Raw genomic sequence first — 20193 nt, forward strand, 5'->3', positions numbered from 1 at the left:
ATCAGTCAATCATATATTGCTCATCAATTTATTTGGATTCCTGTTACAAGATCCAACTTTAACCAAAATTTTTATTTGTTTGCGACTTTGGAGTAGCCAATCATGGTAACAATCGAGTTTGTCCGTAATTGCAAAAAAAACACGAGAAGAAAAGGATAAGCAAAAGGAATAAGCTCTTCTGCAATACAAGAGTGCCAGATATTTTTTAACAATCATGAGGCAAATGAAAAATGAGGAGGAATTTAGAGAAGAACTGAAAGAAGAAAACAAAGAAAAGGAAAGAGAAGATCCATAAATTAATTCTACTGTTATAAATACAAAAGAAGTACTGATAACAATGAACTAGTGTATAAATTGACCTCAAAGACTTGATTTTGAGCATTCAAAATGAAGAATCAATGCAACAATAATGCATCCAAAGAATTGGGCTCAAACATTACCCAGACAATTATAATACTAATATCTCCTCGTGTCTCAATGCCAAAGCTTCATGCAGAACCCTGTTGGCGCTGTTTGAGGCCTCTTGCTGGAAATTGCTTCTGAGAAGCTGTCCACCAGCTGCCCTGCGAGGCTTGCTGGATCATCGATAAGAGTATCGACGTAAACGCTGACGACTCTCCGCTCTTGCGGGCTCGCTCGCAAACTGAACCAAGTTAGAAACTTCACTCTAAAGCTGGTCTCGATGTGCCCCTCACACTCTAGCCATCTAACCACCTTAACACAATACTCATAAGCCCCTTCAAAGGACCCATCTTTATTGCACATTTCTTCGCACTTTCTTTTCTTCGACGAGCTCCCTGGTTCCTTTTCCGGCTTTGTTAAGCCGTTCTCGAGCAGATCGCTTCCTGGGTTCGATTTAGGGCTTCTTCCACAAGCTTCTTTGCCATTTTCTAGCCTATGGGGAGTGGCAGGAAGGGTCGGGTCGAAATGCCCACGTGGGACAATCATCAAGTCATTTCCATTAGGCGCATCATTTTCCGACTTGTGTTCTACAGAGTTTGTCGAATCTTTCTGCACACCTGTTTCGATCATCGAATTGGGCTCCTCATCCAAAGCCGACCCAGATGGCCCAGGTGTTTGCTGCTCTTCAGCAACACTTTCTATTCCACTTACGCCACCCATTTGTGCATTTTGTGAGAAGTTGTTTTCACCATGGTGGTCAGATATTTTTTCTGTCAAATGATTCTCAGGGTTCTCGGAGTACTCAGAATAGTTATCCGGTAACTTGTTAAGATCAGTATAGGTAGCAGTGTTATTGTTGGATTCATCTCCATCCGAAACAGGATTAGATAGACCGCTACTATTTGTTTTCGAGCTTCCACAATACGGCTTAATTATAGCTTCTCCTTGCGCTAGGACCATTGTATTGTCCTTCAAAGGGCTTTCGGTTTTTATTCTCACTTCCCATGTGCTTAACTCCTTACTGTCGCTAAAGGCAACTACCTTGAACATGTACTCTGTGGCAGGAGCGAGATCTTTTATGACAAATCTTTTCTTCTGCTTCAGAATAGCACACGTCGGTTCTGAGGGATAGTCAGGAATTTCAGCTCTGCGGTGCCACACATTAAGACCAACTAAATCTTGAGAAAATGTTGTGAAATCCTCTAAACTTGACATCACAGTAACAGATGTTGATAGTAAGTCTTCGAATTTGATAAGATTTGATGGTACCGAATTGTGTGCTGCAAATTGTATACATGAAGAAAGAAATTAGGACAAAAGAGTAAAAGGAAACTGCGTCATGCTATCCATACAACAATCTCCAATTACAAATTAAAAAAATATGAACACTTCATGAACTATTGGTTGACTAAATATTTTGCATAGTTATGAACGACCAAGTAATTGTTGATTAGAAAATAAAAGAAATTATTGGAACTTATATGTATTATTCATCACCGAGATAGTATTCAGTAACTCTGCAAATTTTCTTTACTCCAAATGAATGTAGGGAGATGAAATAATTGCACGAGTTCTTTAGGCCATAAGACCTATCAACTACTTGGCTTATAGATCATTTGTTAATATTTCAGCAGGCCATATAGAAATCTCAATACTTTAGAGGGAAATTTCCACATTTGAAGGAGTAATTAACTTTTATAGGTTATAAAGTACTAACCAAACTACTCCCCAATACTTCCTAATCAGTAAATCTTTTCGAATTCTGAGCTTTGATTTGTCAAATTCATTCCAAATGCCGAATATGCATGTTACTAATGATTTAGGGGCAAAAAGAAGCTCACAAGGTATTTCAGGATCATCTGAAGAGGCATTAGAAAGCATAGCTTCTAGAGACTCTACTGCACGCACACACATTCTTTGAACTTCGGCACCCACAGAAAGCCTATTTACAATCCCACGTGCCATATTTGGCATGTTAGTTATAGGGCCGACCTCAGCCTCGAGCTTCTTCATTGCTGTGTCCACAATTTCATGCAAGCTTCGGTACTTTTCTGTGAACTTAAGAAGTTTATGGCTAAGAGAAATCCGGTAACAAAGAACATCTACTCGTCGAGCATCTTTAGCTACCATAAGCTGCTTTTTCCAGCACCTGCAGGGAAAGAAAAATTGAAACTTAATGGACTTGATAGATAAGTTTGTTGTGAATGTTGTAAATAAGCTATAGGGTAGAAGGCTTGATTGAGGAGTTATTCAATCTTTTGCTAACATATTAATTGTAAAGATATAGAGGTACAAAGCAAAAATAAGATCATCAGAACCCAATGGAATATCCCCTCTGTTTGATTGATGCATCCACTTCTTAAAATGCTATTATCACCTTTGAATTTACTATATGAGAGGAATACTTAATACGCCAGCAAAAAGGAAGCAGAATGGGATTACTGCAAATCATTCAAACAATATTTTACTAGTTTATACATTGGAATACAGCACAGGAAACAGGAATATGTGCAATTCAAATTCTAATTCTCAAGTAGGAATAACTCTAGCACCTTAAGCATAATAGTTGATGCACAAAAGCAACTAATAATTAACAAAATTTTTATTCCCATAAGGAGTAGTCAACTGCAGTATCCATATGTTAATATTCACATAAAAACTGTTCTCCATTAGAATGACCAATTTGCCAAGCATTCAACTTCAAATGAACTAAAAAAAGACAAAGGAATCCCAATAATTTGAAAAATATAGATAGGTTTTTTGGTGTTTCGTTGGCATGTAAGGTGTACCCAAACAATAATGTATCAGCATGAATGCCCTAAAAGGTGTGTCGATCGTTAAGCCACTGAATAGTGGAAATGCGTAAAACAATTTTGTTTTTTTAGTCTGCCAGAATGGATTTTCCAAGTTTCAGAATGAAATTAAATAATGTTGTCATAGATGGCATGAAACACAAATGCTTATACAGTTTTCTATTCAGATTATAAAACAATAAATAATGAAATATTATTAAAAAAAAGTCTATAAAAAGAAATTTGATGTCCAAGTTTATTATCTTCGTACAAGATTAGCCATTGAATAACAGTGAAGAGGTCAAAAGATGGCATCAGAAATGCATTCATGCCCCACTTTTCTAGAACAATGGTTGGCACTAAGGATTTACGCAAGAATTTCAGTGCCCATTGGGACAGACCATATCCACCATACTGTATCGTGCCAACAAATTATAGGTATGATATAGCGCCCGTACCGATGGCATAACTCAAAACCCTTTATTTTTTAGATTAGTAAGTAATTTTTTCAATAAAGTTCAAAAGATTTGATAAAGATACATAATAAACAGTTAGAATATGTTGTTGCTAAGAAAATAAATATTTCAAACCATTATACGCCGGCACACATGTAATTTCTTGTGACCGACACGCATTGACACAGCCCGGGACAGACCGCGTTATACCATACCGGCAAGTTTCCGACACGATCCCTATGCCACAACAGTCGGTTATTTCATACAATTATACGCCGGTACACATGTAATTTCTGTGACGAAATAACAATTATACGCCGGTACACATGTAATTTCTGTGACCGACTGTTGTGGCATAGGGATCGTGTCGGAAACTTGCCGGTATGGTATAACGCGGTCTGTCCCGGGCCGTGTCAATGCGTGTCGGTCACAAAAAAATACATGTGTGCCGACACATAATGGTATGAAATATTTATTTTCTTTAGCAACAAAGTATTCTAACTGTTTATTACAAATCTTTATTAAATCTTTTGAACTTATTGACAAAATTACTTACTAATTTAAACAAGGATTTAAGTGTCGTGGCACGGGGTCGTGCCGGAAACTTGCCGGCACGGTACAGCAGGGTGCGTGCCAAGCCGTGCCGATGCGTGCCGGTCAAAAAAATTCTTGTGTACCAACACATAATAGCATGAAATATTTATTTTCTTTCGCACACATCTTTTGAACTTTATTGAGGAAATTACTTACTAATTTAAAGAATAGAAGGTTTTGAGCTGTGCCATCGACACGAGGTCTGTATCGTGCCGATATTTTGTTGGCACGGTACGGCATGGTGGATACGGCCTGTGAGGACGGGCACTTAAAACCTTAAATTTAAAGAATAGAGGGTTTTGAGCCATGCCATCGGAGACTGTATTGTATCGATATCTTATTGGCACGATACGGCATGGTAGATACGGCCTGTGCCGATAGGCACCTAAGTCCTTGGTTGGCATGGTCATCTTAAGAATCTTTAAAGGGATGAACAAGGTAAGTGGCTTTTCTAAGGATAAAACTAATGCAACTTCTTCAATAAACCAGAAATAACCATTGTTATAGAGGAAATATGCAATCTAGTGATAGAAACAAATAGTTATGATTCCTTCCCGAAATAATAAATTTAAGAGGAAACAAAGTATAAAAAGGAGAATAACGGAAGTATAAAAAAAAGGACTTATGTTGGGAATCTTGTATAACAAAAGTATTTTTGACAGCAAAGACATCAGCAAGATCTTTGTGAAAATCCATTATGATATCGCTACTTCCAACCAGCTCAGTTCATCTTGATTTTAGGGCACCGAGCATCTCACTGAAACTAGAAATATTTGGCAAAAAATGAAAGGACCAAGTTAACAATTAAGCCAGAAACTAATTAGCTAATGAATCTGAGTCCTTGAAAAGTTACTTAGTAAAACAGGTTGAACTAAGAAGATATTGAAATAGTTTTACAAAAGCAACAGATTTTCTTCTTTTCACAAAAGATAGGTTTTGAAGTTGCGGTGTCCAAAGTTACTCGAAAAGGAAAATCATTGAAGCTAGATCTCAAAAATACTGCTAATTTAAATAATAATAAGAAAATAATTAAGGTGGCGGATACAACAATAGAGGCATTGACAATCATTTAATGGAAGTAAACTTCGAGACCAATTACGAAGGCAAACACAAATGGTTTGACAATGCAAAAGGAGAACTTAAATTAGGATATTTATATGCTGGTTCCCCAAATTTTCCCTTCATAGGTCCCTATTCGTTGTAGTTTTAACCTTCCAAACTTCATTTAGTGCATCCCTAACCTCCTTTTGTTTTGTTAGGGAATTATAAAAAGGGTAAAACTGTAATAAAGGTAGAAAACTCGGAAGTGTTAAAGGGTTATTATAGGACTCCCCTTAAGATGTTCAATATAGACGTTTGTGAAAGAAAAACTCAAAAGGAATCTGATTTGTATGAAAAGAAGAAAAGTTAGAGATTTCATGAAATTCCCTGAGAAAGTACGCAACCTGCATATAAATTTACTTAATATTTTTTTAATATCTTTTCCATTGTCAACCCCATATTGACTGCAATCAAGCCTGATTTTATATCAGCAACATCATCCAGAGAAGGCGCTTAATCCTCCTAAAAAACAAGCGAAGATAACCACAAAAATAAGAATGTGTGTGTGAAAGATAGCTCAAATGAAAACCTGAGAATGTTTACATTTTCAATTGAGAATGGCTGAAGTTTGTCAAGGCTGTCCATGGTCAAAACGCAATTCGTGTCATTTGCATCAACTGCAGCTATACTGACAAGCTAAGGATAGGATACAACTTTACCATCATATATTTAAAGAAGGGCCCTAGGAAGTTGCATTTTGAGAGCATATAGTAAACTCCCTCTTGGCAAAAAATTAATCATTTCATAATGTAACTCAATTTAGAAAGTAATTTCACTATTTCAGAGGGAAAAAGAAACTGAGACTTTCCCTAGCATGAGAACTAGGTAACATATTTGAAGATTTCAAAAGTAAAAATATCCTATCCCTTATTGAAAGGCAAAATATCAAAGCTTTATTCATGGCTGAGGAACAAAGCAAAATGTTAAAAGAAGAATACAGATATTCACCTTTTCTACATTAATAGATTATTTTGTTGTCATTCGATTCTATAACTTGATTAGGATATATACATTACTTAAAAGTAGTGTAGGAAATATATCAGTGAATTTCCTGACTAGTTGGCCAGCTAAAACATCTTTTTTTCCAAAAACTCTTGGATGAGAGATCACAAAATGGTATGAATAAGCACATTTTAGTATCAAGCAGGGCAACGTGCCCCTGCTTGACCCCTGACACTGCCGGACACCACACCCTTACATCCGGCCCTTTATCTCTTCTTCATAGTATAGTATTTTAGAATAAAGCTTCAGAACCCTAGCTAGGATATGAGGTACATATCGAGACTGAGTTTCAGTATGCACATGTTAGGAACAAAAGATTAAGAGGAAAAGGGTCTAGAAGATCCCATGCACAAGCATGAAAGAAATGTTTTCAAAAGGCAACTAGAGTATGCAAGTGATACTAGGACTGCTGAACCCCTCAGAACCATGATGCAGATCATGCATTCCGATCGGTGGTAGGTTCCCAATCTCGATTGCAAAAAGTGACAAACCGAGAATTGTGGAAAAGAACTTAGATTTTCTAGATCTAATTTGTCAGCTTACCTAAAAGAAGTGTGCATTACAAGATAGAATAATACAGAAGAATTAAACCCTACAAAAGTAAAAGAGAGCCTGCCCTGGTTAGAAGACAGAATACCTAATCCCATCTTAATGAAAGTAAGAAAACTATGCAGTAACAAAAGGAGTTTTATTGATACTTTCCAAATTAATAATCTGACTAATCTTCACCTGGCCCTTGTACTGTGATCCTAAGAAACTAGTATACTAATTCCCATAGCTGTGCTGTGTAACACATGGTATCCCATCCCAGGTAACATTCACAGCACATAATACTTCAATGGAGAGTAGAAGGATCATAAAAAGCTTTAGAAAATTTATTGGCTCTTAAAAGTACAAAAATAGTTCGGATCCATATAGTCTTTCACCAGCGAGAAGGGATTGTATTCTAGCGTAAGGTCCCTTGAGAGGGAAGTATGACCAGACTATGTGGTCGTAGTAACAAAAGATGTTGTAGCAGTAAACAAATATGCAGCAGAATAAAATAGACCAAGAAGATTCGAATAGCTAAATGATGTCATAAAAGGTAAAATATGAAGTTGAAAGGGTAACAATTTTGATTTACATATAAGAACTCAGATGACTGAAATATGAAGGAAATTTTACCGAATGGCAAACTACTCCAATAAGTTAAATCCAAAACACAAATCAATCATGAAAGGAAGGGTAGATATCTAAATAGAACCCAAAAAGCAACACAGCAAAGACAACTAATCAACTGATAGAGAAACAAGGCAACTCAAAGATAATGCGACTAGATAAAATTAACAAAGTTTTTTAATCGACTTAACTTAATTTTACAAAACTTTCAAGAAATCAAACTAAAAGATTGTTAAGCAAAAAAAAATCATAAATAAAATTGAATGGGGGCAACCCAAAGAAAGGTCATGATAAGTCCACAAACCAGTTTATCGCATAATACTAGCAAACCGGATAAATGATTCGAACGAGGGCAACCCAAAGAATCTTAGGGCAAGTCTACAATCAGTTTATTGTATAATACTAGCAAACTAAGATATATAATTTGCAACACAATTTTCATGTAACATACATGAGTAAAACTAGTTTGAAACCTCAGATGAAGAAAATAAATTGCCACAAGGAAGCTGAACCTAAAAATACTACACTAAACAGTAGAGACAATATTTTGTTATAATCTATAGTCAAGCATGAATCACAATTTGCGAAGAAAAAATTACCCAAGTAAGTCATTCTCTTTCCCACAGTGTAAGCAGTAAAAGCTCCCATCCAGCTTTCTGCACAGCCTACTCTTTGCAATTCCGGTGCCTGGATGCTTAAGAGCACACTCAAGATGGCACGATAACCCACACGAGTCACCTTCGTATGGAGCATCTGAGCTACAAAACAGCCATAGTGAAGGGTCCTTGTTGTCATCATACTTGTGGCAAATGCAACAGGAACAGCGCTTGCAAAACGCATCGTTTTGGTTAAGCATAGCCCTGCAAGCTGAGTTTTGGCAGTATCGCGTATTAGTCACCGCTTCAGTGTCTGTGTCAGTGCCTTCGGTCAACAAGCTATCCTGAGAAGCAACGGGTAGGCGCGATGGGTTATCATTCTTCCTCTTTCTTTTCAAGGGGGTCTGAGGGTTAGATTTTGCATCTTCTGTCTCTTCTTCGTTTTCTTCAGTTTTTTTCTCGGAAACAACTTTGAAAAGGTACTCTATCATTTTCTGCTTGGTTAGTCCCGTGTACTTCCTTTCTTTCCCCAGCTCGGCACAGAGAATCTCTAAGAGGTCGCGGCGGCTCCAACTCTGCAGCTTTTCCGGGGCGCTCTCCGGCCACTTTGACAGTTCGCGAACGAGTTCCCTCTTCTCGTCAATAGTCATCTTGCGGCACTTTGCAGGGTCAAGTATAAATCCTGAAGTTAGAGAATGCTTGCAAATTAAGAGAAGGCCGAGCGCCAGCACAACAAAGTTGTTGTAGATCTAACAAGAATAGTTTGAAACAAATAAAACTCAAATTTCCAGTATAAACTAAATGCAACATGCAATTAATTATTCATGCAACAACTTCAGTTAGATCTAATTCATGCAACTTTAAATAGATAACATATATTGCCAGCAAATGAACATGGGTTTTTTCTAAATCCAAATGCGAAAAGCCTAACATACCATATAGATGTCCTAGATAGTTAGATCTCTTATATTCCATATAATTAACTATCTTCTAACCTGCAACACATCCAATAGAATCCTGAGAAGGAAGGAATCCCCTAATACATAGCAGAACGAAAACAAGCACAAAACGAGAATGCAATGCAAGATAAACCACATTTTTCCTTGCGAAGCAAATAAACTCATACAAATTCGACAAATCCATCAAACTGTATAACTAAAAAGTTAACAAAAATCAACAACTAAAAAAGAGAGAACTTTTTGCAAGCAGCCCACAAGAATGAATAGAAGTAAAAAACACCAAACGAGGCAACTATTGAATTTTCTAATTTTTGATCGTTCAAAGAACTTAACACAGGTTATGATTACCTCAGGTGGATCCGAGAAATTGAAATCTAATGCCTGAAGTAAAATAAAATTGGGGAAAAGGAAAAGGAGGGACCAAGCATCAGATTCCTTCCCTCCTCTCCTATAGAACACGACACAAAAGTCCACAATTTTGGCACAGACACGTCAATTCTACAGAGCATTACCCAGAAACCCAACACAAGCCACCAATTCAACAATCCCCAAAAGATAAACACCAAATTAACACATTAAAACCCTCAAAAATCCAATTTTCAAGAACACCCAGTTGACCTTTTCCTCTTCCGCTCAATCCAAACCCCCCAGATCGATCCACACCCCCTTCAAAAAAACGCATCGGAACACAAAAACCCAACACGGAAACCCACAAAAGAGGGAGATCAAAAGGGGGAACCCACCTGAGAAAGGAGGATCCATGGCGAGGGATCTCACCTCCTCCCCCCCCTTCGCATTACCTCCTCCTCCTCCTCCTCTTCGTCTCGCCTCCCCCTCCTCCCCCTACGCCCCTCGAAGCCGAAGGAGAGAACAATAATCTCATACCATTATTTATATCTCCTTTGCATAAAACAAAAGAAAGAGAAAAAAAAAAAAGAAAAAAGAATTATATTAATAGGGATTCTACGCCTTCTCGCGTACCTCAAGATTCGTGCTCGGAGAGCGGTTGCTGTGATGAAAAGGTTACAAACGCCGCAGCCAATGGGAGGAGAGTAAGATTTACGGAATTAATTAAATGCGAATAGAGAGAGAGAGAGAGAGAGGTGCGCATCCGTGCATGTATGTGCGCGCACATATATATGTTTCTTTTTTTTTCTTTTTTTTTTCTCCCGTTGGGTCCACATCATTTTCTATGGAGAAGAGGCGGATATAAAAGGAAAAGGGTGGGGAGGAGAGAGAGAGAGAGAGAGGAAAAAGGAGGTGGGTTGCGTTACTCTTCAAAAGGTTTGGTGGCATGGGACTAAAAAAACGTGAAACGTAGCACACTACTTTGACCTTAAATGGGAAACTAACTAACATGACCTTCCTAATCCCATTCATTGTGGTTGGTACTGGGTTCACCGGCCCCCATGCTCATGTGGCTACTGATGAGTAACAAAAATTTTACTAGGGCCGACAAACCAAAACCAAAAAAAAAAAAAAAAAGTCGTCTATTGTGCCAATAACATGAATTTCAAAACTGTGTGAATGGCAAATAATATTAGTCCCACGATACTTTAATGTACCCATCTGCAAATATAGATGATGAGATGCGAACAAAATTGGAACGACAAAAAAATGTGTCATACAAAATTCACGCAAATATGCCGCTCATCAATCACTTTATCGAAATTTTACTCTCATCTATATGTAAAAGTTTGCATAGCTTTTTTTTTTTTTTTTTTTGGGTTTGTATGCTCTCGGATGCATTCTCCTTTCTGAAAAATACTTTTTCCTACTTACAAAGCTTTATTATTTTTCACTTGCGCTGCTGATATATGGTAGTTTTTTTTATTTTTTTTAGAGTAAATTGCATGTTTGGTCCTCAAACTATGAGGCGGGTGACACTTTGCTCTCAAACGTTATTATAATTTTTAACTAGAACTTTCAAAATTTTTACAATCAAGTCGCACAACCTAATTAAATTGACTAAACGTATATTACTGATATGAAAGTGATATAGCATCTTAACTATTGGCTTATCATAAAGCATAATTAGGTTGATACATTACTGCTACATCACTTGTACATTAATGACGCATTAGTATTTAATCAAATAAATTAGATTATAGTGCCTGATTACAATAATTCTGAAAGTTATAGCTAGAAATTATAATAAATTAATTAAAGTTTTTGAGGCCCAAAGTATCACCCTCATAAGTTTGAGGACCAAAGGTGCAATTTACTCATTTTTTTTATTACTGTAATTACTTTCTGTTGATTAATTGCATTATTCTTCTCCTAAATTTATATATAAATTGTTGAACTGATTAAAACCTTCATTTCGACATTTTGGTAAAAGATTACAGAACGTGCCGGATAAATATAGTGCTACTTTTCTTTTTCTTAGCAAAATTGCATCCGAGTCCCTTGACTCAATAAGACACAGCTTGGATGTATAAATATCTTGTTCGGTATATTTTTATAATTTAATTAAAAGTTTGTATATATAGTAGATAAGGAGTGTAATCAAATGTTTACAAATTGGATATTATATTCCGCATTTAAGTCATTTGTTCGGATAATATAAATTACCTTATGGGTGCGTTTGGTTCGCGCTATCTTTTAAAGATTCCTAGTAATCCAATGGGAATAAAAAATTATAACGGTGTTTGGCTAAACGCACTAAGTAATCTAGTTGGTAATATTGGATTCACTTGGGAATAAGATTCACTCCAAAGTACTAATCTCATTCCCTTGAGGGAGGGTGGGTATCCTCATATTAATAGATTGGAGTAATCATAATATGTCTAATCTCTTTCTTTCCACTACAACAAAAACGGTCTATAGCGACACTTTTAAATGTTGGTACATGTCAAAAAAATGCTGCAAGCTAAAATTACCGACACTTTTAAAAAGTGTTGCTATATGTGGGGTCGCTAGGTATATAGTGACAGTTAAGAGTGTCGCTATAACCTAAAAGAGTGCTGCTAATTTACCAACACTTATTTAAACATTTAGCAACCGCCGAAACTCTATCTCGTTGGCTGCGGTGGCAGAGGAGGACGACAGTAAAGGCTCTTCGTCTAGAATTTCAGTGGATTGAGTGAAGAGATTAGAAAAGATGGTAATTGATTTTTCTTTTTTTTTTTCTTCTGTTGTAATCGGGCCAACATGGACTGGTGTGGTGGTTGAAGTAGAGGAATTGCTTTTATTTTTTGGTTGGATTGGGCCTTATATTTAGGCATTAGTAAGATGTGTTTTTAAGTTTTAGCATACAATGGGACACTTACTCAAAAATTTGTGTTTTTCACAACATGTTCCCTATAACCTAATCTGTTGTATGTTCTTCCTACCGCGCCGGCTAATTGATATTATTATGTCTTACACTCTAACCTTATATTCTCTTTCTAAACTTATTTTTTCTCGTCTAGAAACTTCAACTTTTTTTTCTCTCTCTAAACTAAGCTTTCTCTCTCTCTCTCTTTCTAAAATTTCAACTCTCTCACTCCCTCTAATTTTGACTATATTTTTCTTTCTATTTTTTTAATTATGCTCTCTCTCTCTATCTTATACTCTCTCTCCTTTTTTTCTAAAAAGATGTTGAAACTTTTGATAACATTATCTAAAATTAATTAAATAAATAAATTAATTAATTGTATATTTTTTGTAATATTAAATAACATGGCTAATTAATATTACCGTGCGAACCAAACATAGGAATTCCACATTCTTAGTAATAGGATGAATAGGAATAAGATTCTCGGATATCTTTTATTCCTAGTAATTTTTCATAATGCGAACCAAATGCACCCTATAGGTAAAATATACTATCTTACCAAATTGATTTATTAATGGTGTGATCTCATAGCTTAAATTATCCACTATTTGGATAAACATTTGCATCCTTACTTTTTTAGTCTGTGGCTAGGACTATGAGAGTTGGAGTGCTTTAAGCGTGTTTGGTTCATCTATTTTTCAACCTAAAATCAGAATCGGAATAGATGAATCTGTTTGTTCGTATTTGGTATGCGGGATTTTTATTCCGATTCTGATTCTCGGTTAATGGGAGCCCCCCAATTTCCCCTTTTCCAATCCGGCATAGGATGCTAGATTGGAAATTGAATCCGATTTAACTTTCTAAACTTATTTTTTTAATTAAAATATAAGTTTAAGTTTAAAAATTATATTTCTAAATTTTAATTTTAATTTGATCTTAAATTAAAAATTACATTCGATTAAGCATTTCGAATCTAATTTATAAATTTAAATTTAAATTTAAATTTAATTTAAAAATCTAATATTTTATTCAAATTTTATTTTAAATTTAAATTAAATTTATGGATTCAAATTAAAATTTAAATTATAATTTTAAGTTTGAATTTGAATAAATCAAAATTTAGTTTTATATNGATTGGACTCTTTTTGTTTTTTTGGAATGCTTGGAAAATGATGGGTTTGTTTTGAATAGTAACACTAACAAAGATATTGACACCGTGGGGGCAAAATTATAAGATAGGATTCTTATCCAGTGAGAGGTCTCTTTCATAAATTAGATGTGAGAAGAGGAGGATGAATTGAGTCCACCTCACTTGGAGTTCGGTGGATTCTTCATGTGCGAGTAAAAGTTCGCAAAATTGTATACAACCCCACTCAACCTTAGAAGATTATAAAATAGCCCCTTGAATATATATATATATATATATATATATATATATATTTTGAGAGATAGGTATAGCACACTACCCGCTTCGTCTATTTATTTAGAAATAAACTTAGCTGGAAATGTGAATCAACTTGAGCATGGGTCGATCTCGGGTACCAACCACCAAGCCCTTTGCCACTTGCTCTAGGGACGGTCGGTTTTAAAATATTATATTATGAAGATAAAATTGACATATTAATTTAATTATATTTCTAATATCTATCTGAACTAAACACTGACATTGGAAATGGCTCATTAATTCCGATAACGATTCAGGTGGCGTACCAAACAGAATGAAGTAATAAATCATTCTGATTCCCTTTCCACCTTATTCTCATTTTGATTCCGATATCGATTTTGACTTTGAACCAAACACACCCTTAGTTTCAACAGTTTTGATGATTGATTCGTTAAGATTTTCAACGATAAAACCCTATCTCAAAAACCTGAAAATCACACTGTAATCACCCCTGTATAATTTCCTAAGATTCCGTCGAGCTAGTTTAGTTCCAAATTAAGAGGCGCAATGCATCCCAATTAAGTGATGCAGCCACAAATGAGTTCGATAAATGTAACTAAGGTTTCGTTTGGGATTACGGAGAGATTGCGTTACGTGCGATGAGAAACGACGATGGAAAAATACTCCATTTATTACCGTACGTAATATTGCGTTCCGCATATTGCGATTAGTCGGTTATGATATATTTTCTGCAGTCCTATCGGCTATCGGAGAACGCAGAAGTATGTCTCTATATACTTTTTCTTAACTTCATTCTATCTAATAACGTTACATTGACCTCAATACCAAACTAAACCTAAGTAGTTTACAACCACCAACTTTGCAGTATCCGGTTCCATTATAATTATAATAATAATAATAATAACCATTAATACATGCATACCTAACAAAGGCGTTATTTAATAACATGGTGCACGTCATATTTAATAATTAATCTCTTCTCCGTATGTAGTAGTAGATTCAAGTCACAATAATAACGAGTTGGTGATAAGGGTAAAGATTGCGCGCATACATTGTATTCCTCTTTGGCACTAACTAGTTAATTAGCTAGTGAACATGTACACTGGAGTTTCTGTCACGCCTCACTTCACAAATGGTCATCAATCCTAGAACTACTTTGGTCCTAATACGTTTAATTCTCTAAATTTTTTTAGCCTAATCACCATTCAAAATATTGTAATTGGGTTAAAAACTTTAGCCCTATAATATCTCTTATATGCTGGACTATCAAAATATCACATTTACTTTCTTTTAAGTCTTGATGTTCTCGTCAGGCTCACACTTATAAATATCAGGCAATATAAAACTCGTCTCACTAGTCTTAACCGACCTTGTGGGGGAGCCACGCTTTAACGACAACAGTCGATCATCAGTATGAGAGTCTCACTCTCCCCGCTGTATAACCTTGCTTAGCGAGACTCACCTTACACTTTCGGTTGGTAATTTTGGCTCTGACACCAGCTGTGACACCCCACTTTTCAGGGGGTCACCCATCCTAAGACTACTCTAGTCCCGGCACACTTAAGTCTGTTAATCTTTTGGGTCTAATCACCGCCAAAAATACTATAATTGAGTTAAGAGTTTTAGCCTATAATATTGTATATATATAGAACTACCGGGGTCTCATAGTTTCCATGCATTAAGCTCCATTGATTTAGGGTTTCCCTTTACCAAGTCAATTTTAATTTGTATTATCGGATCATTGGTGCTAATCATTAATCCCAAAAGCTTAAACTGTTAAAAATACACAACTAATTCACTTAGAGCGTACGGACATAGTATCCACGGGTCTTGATTGTGATTCGGTCGAACAAGCCGCTTACCACTTCAAACATGACTCGACCCAACTCGACCTCCCGCTATTTTAAACATGACTCGACTCAATCCGATCTCCCGCCACAAGGCAGAGTGCAGACCTATTTAAACCAACATATACATACATAATAAAGAATTGGCTTTTGAAATACCTAGAATTTGAGATTCAATGACGACTTCAGGACAGGGTGCATAAACTAAACCCAGGCTACAATTTGAAATCTAATATTTTTTAAACAACTTTTGTTGATATATATTGAGAGAGATTATTGTAATTCGGCTAGTTTTCATTTTGGTCCTCGAAATTTCAATTTCTACATTATAGATCATAAACGTTTAAAAAAGTTTTATTCAAGTCCACATGTATATATATATATATATATATATATATATATATATATTTTGAGAGATAGGTAGCACGTTACCCAAATCGTTGATCATTTAGAAATAAACTTAGCTAGAAATGTGAATCAACTAGGATTCGAACTTGGGTCTCGGGTACCAACCACCAAGCCTTTTGCCATTTGCTCTAGGAACGGTCGGTACATGTATATTTATTATTGGAGTAAACTATTAACCTACACCCACTACTTCTTTATACTATATACTATTTATTTAGCAATTATTAATTATCACACCATATATTTTAGCTCTATTATCCATTAGTTACAAATTATTTACTACTTGAAAATTAGAAGTTGGATGAAGAATTAGCGAATTTATGGTGTACGAACATAAGATGAACACAAGCTACGGACTACTTCTTTATCATGTCACATATTTCAACTTTACTGCCAATTGAGTAATTAATATTCTTTTTACTATTTAGAAATTTGACCATTAATTAAAGTATCAATTTAATAAAAGATGAATACAAGCTACAAAGGACAATGAAATTAACATTAACTTTTGCAAAGTTCAGAAATGAAAATAAAATGCTGTTGAAATTTCAGGATCTCAAATATCGAACAAACAAGTGGAAGAACCAAAATTAAACCGGAGCGAAAGTTCATGAACTAGCAGTTGCAATCTACCCATAGATTATGCAATTAATTGAGTGAACAAGCATATACACTATCTCAAATCTGGGAACAAGCAAACTACCAATTTTTCTATTATTGAACTTGTAAGAACTGCTTTCAAAATTAAATTTGTTAGACCAAACAAGTCGTGCTCTAACTCATGCTATGTATAGATGGTGAGTAATAAATTAAGCAATATTCTTACTTATGACTAACGACGCATTTATGCTTTGTGCATAAATGAAAGAGTCAAAAGGTTTTCCTTTTCGCAAAAAAAGAAAAAAAAAGAAAAAAAAAGTGACCTAAGTGTCAAAATCCCTTCTCAAAAAAAAAAAAAAAAAAGGAAAAGGTCAAAATTCCTTTGTATAGTAACTGGGCAGTAATATTGGTCAACCTTTATTTCCATATATCACGACTTAGCGCTTTAACAACTGGTTAGTAATCACATCAAGTGTGTAATTTAAATCCGGCTACTTGCAAGACTAGGTGCAATTTTTCGTTCTCCTTTCTAACTTGGCCGCAAATATTTTGTGTACTGTGGCAGTTAAATTTGCCAAGTAGGTGAATTGTTGATTGACAGTCTATCTATTTCTTTGTTCCCTTTTCTAGGGTTTATTTTTTCCTCTCACAACTAAATTACACTTTTGGTCCTCAAACTATGAAATACATGAGACTTTGGTTCTCAAACTTTAATTTGTTATGATTTTTTGCTTAAATTTTTTGAATTATTATGATTAGGCATTACAATCTAATTTAGTTGGTTAAATATAGATAAATTGTTAATATAGAAGATATGTGAAAATATTATGATTAGTAATGCATGTGATAACAGTTGAGATGCTATGTCACTTTTACATCAATAATTTTTTAATATTTAGCCAACTAAATTGGGTTGTTTGACTTGATTGTATTAATTTAGTTAATTGTAATAATTTAGAAATTAAGGTCGAGTCAGAAATTACAATAAATTAAAGTTTAAGGACCAGTGAATCACGCGCCTCATAGTTTGAGGACCAAAATTTTTATTTAACTTTTTTTAAAAATTTTTACTTTTCAACTAATCTATGAGTATAGCATATTTTCACAACGGAATATTATGTTTGAGCTTGTTGGGGTTTACCGTCTACAAATGCAAATCAGTCTGAAGAGGATGCAGCTCGAGTTGCTATTAGGAAGCTACACAATAAGCTTACATTCAAAATTATGAATGCTAATTATGATGAAAAAAAATTAAAATTTATATGACCGTATTTCTCAAAAATGCGAAGATTTTCAAAGTGAATGCAAGATGCTTAGAATGAAGCGTGCTGTTCTTAAGAGATTCGACAATTCTGTAATGGATGGAAAAAATCGAATCTTGTTGATTGGAAGAAAGTTAAGACAAACCTTGACACGTGTTGCACTTTATTTAATCAATCTAGCACTATTCCAATGGATGCATAACAATATAGTCACTACAACAAAATTAATTTTTTGTGACGAATAAAATCGGCACAAAAATATAAATTTTCGCCACAAAAAAAATTTTGTGGCGAAAATAATTTCGCTACAGGGTCGCCACAATAGGACCGCTACAAAAGGTTACGGCGGCCAAAACAATTTCGCCATAAAAAATACATACTTTTTGTGGCGATTTTATTGGACACAACTGTTTCCAAATTCGCCACAATAAAGAATCAGATGGTCATAAATATGTATAGTAATAATAAGGAAATATATGATATTTTGTGAGCAAAATAGTTTTGGCCACAAATAATAACATATGATTTATGGCAAATTTAAAAATGGCCACAGGTAATATTAATCATATAGCGGCAAAAATTATATTTTGCCACAAATAATCCTTTACATTTTGTGACAAATTTTAATATTAGCCACACATAAAATTGTTATTTTTATGACGATAGTTGGCATTTGGCCATACATATTTTAATGCATATTGTGGCAAAATTCTATATGGCTACAAATAATATTATATAATTTATGGCAAATTTTATTTTTGGGCATAAATAGTTATGTGTAATTTGTGGCCAAATTTTATTTTGATCGCTTTAAAATTTTCAAATTTTATTAATATTTGCATAACAAATTATGACTATTTATTATTTAGCCACAAAACTTTTGTAATACTATTTAATGTTTTATATTTCTGATTGAAGAAAGCAAATTTTTACATGTAATCATCGTGCCATAACTATTCAATGCTTAATTAGTATTTGCATAGAATATTAATCCAAACAATTAATATATACTCACTAAATAGTAGAAAGTAGTTCAATTAACACAATGAAAATAAACCAACAATTACTTGTTCACATCAAGTATTGTATGCTTCAAACTACAAGTTTTAATTCCTTCCAAATTTAATCTAATACTTATGTAATAACTGAGATTTTTGATTTATTGATTAAACCCTTTTGTTTGACGATGTTCTTGTGTGTAATATAATTATAAGTGCATGTACTCGTCAAATTTCAGGAGAAAACGAGTTAAAACGGAGAAGTTACGCGACCCGGAAGTTTGACTTAAGTGAATAGTAACTCCGGTTTTCCGAAGAGGCCGCGGAGTAGAGTGGACTTTCGACGCGTATCGGACTCCGAATATAGCCTTCCAATAGCTCGTTTTCAACCGCTCGACTATCCTGGACCCAATGGCACTGACGGAATTGGATTTGGATGCACGGATTTCGAGAAAAAGGGGTTTAATGGTTTTTACATATAGTTGTCTATATGTGGTTTTTGGTGGAACCTAGGAGGGATGGTTTTGTCGCAAATCAGGAACCTTTTCGGGCGAAACGAAATGCTAGATCCGATGCCTCTGTCGTGCTGATCGCGCTGGTGCGATCCGATCGGAAATCCGACGGACGGATCTTCGGGAATCGCGAAAAGTCCGCGAAGGGGCTGATTTGAGTAATCGGATTATTCGCGAAAAGGCCCTATATTTTATGCGTCGAATTGCGAGTTTTCGAACTTAGAGGGACTATCGTGCGTTATGCGACTGCTGGTTGAGAGCTGGGATTAAATAGATTCCTTTCGAGGGGGTTTTCCGCGAGTTTTCACACCTTTATATAGGTGGATCTAGGGTTTTCTTGGACCAAACCCTAACCCTAGAAAACCCCAGCTAACCCCAGCCGCCCCTGCCATCCCAGCACCTCCCTGCCCTGCCCGTGCTCGCGTTCCGGCCGCCGCCGAGCAGCCCCGGCCGCCGGGAAACCGCCTGCAGCCAGCCTTCCTCCTCTCCTCGGCCACCTCCCTCATCCATCTAGACCGAGGGCATGTGGGAGGGTCTCCACCGCCTCTGGAAGTGAGCCCCGGCCTCCTCCCACCTCAGGCGTGCCTCTCCCCTAGCTCCGGCCATCCCCCGACGTCGCCGGAGCCGCCGGAGGAAGCTGCGGCCAGCCCTGGTCAGCCCAGACCCGAGCCAGGCCGAGCTCAGGTTGCGGGCCTTGGGATCGCACTTCCCCTGCGGCCAAGCCCCCCTGTCGACCCGGCGACCTCCAGCAACCCGGCGCGCGCGTCCCCGGCCGTCCCCGCGCCCCGCCGGCCGCCGCCAAGGTCTCCCGCCGCCGCTCGGGTCCTGTGCGGGCCGACCTTG

General features: G+C 36.1%; 1 protein-coding gene across 2 annotated transcripts; it reads right to left on the reverse strand.

Moving 5' to 3' along the window:
- On the reverse strand, positions 272–10154 carry LOC109703555 (VIN3-like protein 3). Of its 2 annotated transcripts, none has more exons than XM_020224219.1 (4): positions 10041–10154; positions 8104–8782; positions 2244–2551; positions 272–1682 (listed from the first exon to the last, which is right to left on the reverse strand). In XM_020224219.1, the coding sequence occupies exons 2-4, from the start codon at positions 8748–8750 to the stop codon at positions 475–477; spliced, it is 2163 nt and encodes a 720-aa protein (XP_020079808.1). In that variant the 5' UTR covers positions 8751–8782; positions 10041–10154; the 3' UTR covers positions 272–474. The 2 variants fall into 2 exon arrangements, with proteins under 2 accessions (XP_020079808.1, XP_020079800.1); XM_020224211.1 differs by lacking the exon at positions 10041–10154 and adding an exon at positions 9803–9920.

This window comes from Ananas comosus, linkage group 2, assembly GCF_001540865.1.
Source record: "Ananas comosus cultivar F153 linkage group 2, ASM154086v1, whole genome shotgun sequence".
NCBI lineage: Eukaryota > Viridiplantae > Streptophyta > Magnoliopsida > Poales > Bromeliaceae > Ananas > Ananas comosus.

Bases quoted from the DNA above. Each gene is read 5' to 3' on its own strand.
- LOC109703555 (XM_020224211.1), bottom strand. The intron at 2,552-8,103 runs GTAATTTTTTCT...CTTTCCCTGCAG, and splicing joins AAAGAGAATGACTTACTTGG to GTGCTGGAAAAAGCAGCTTA. The intron at 1,683-2,243 runs GTGAGCTTCTTT...TACAATTTGCAG, and splicing joins AGATGATCCTGAAATACCTT to CACACAATTCGGTACCATCA.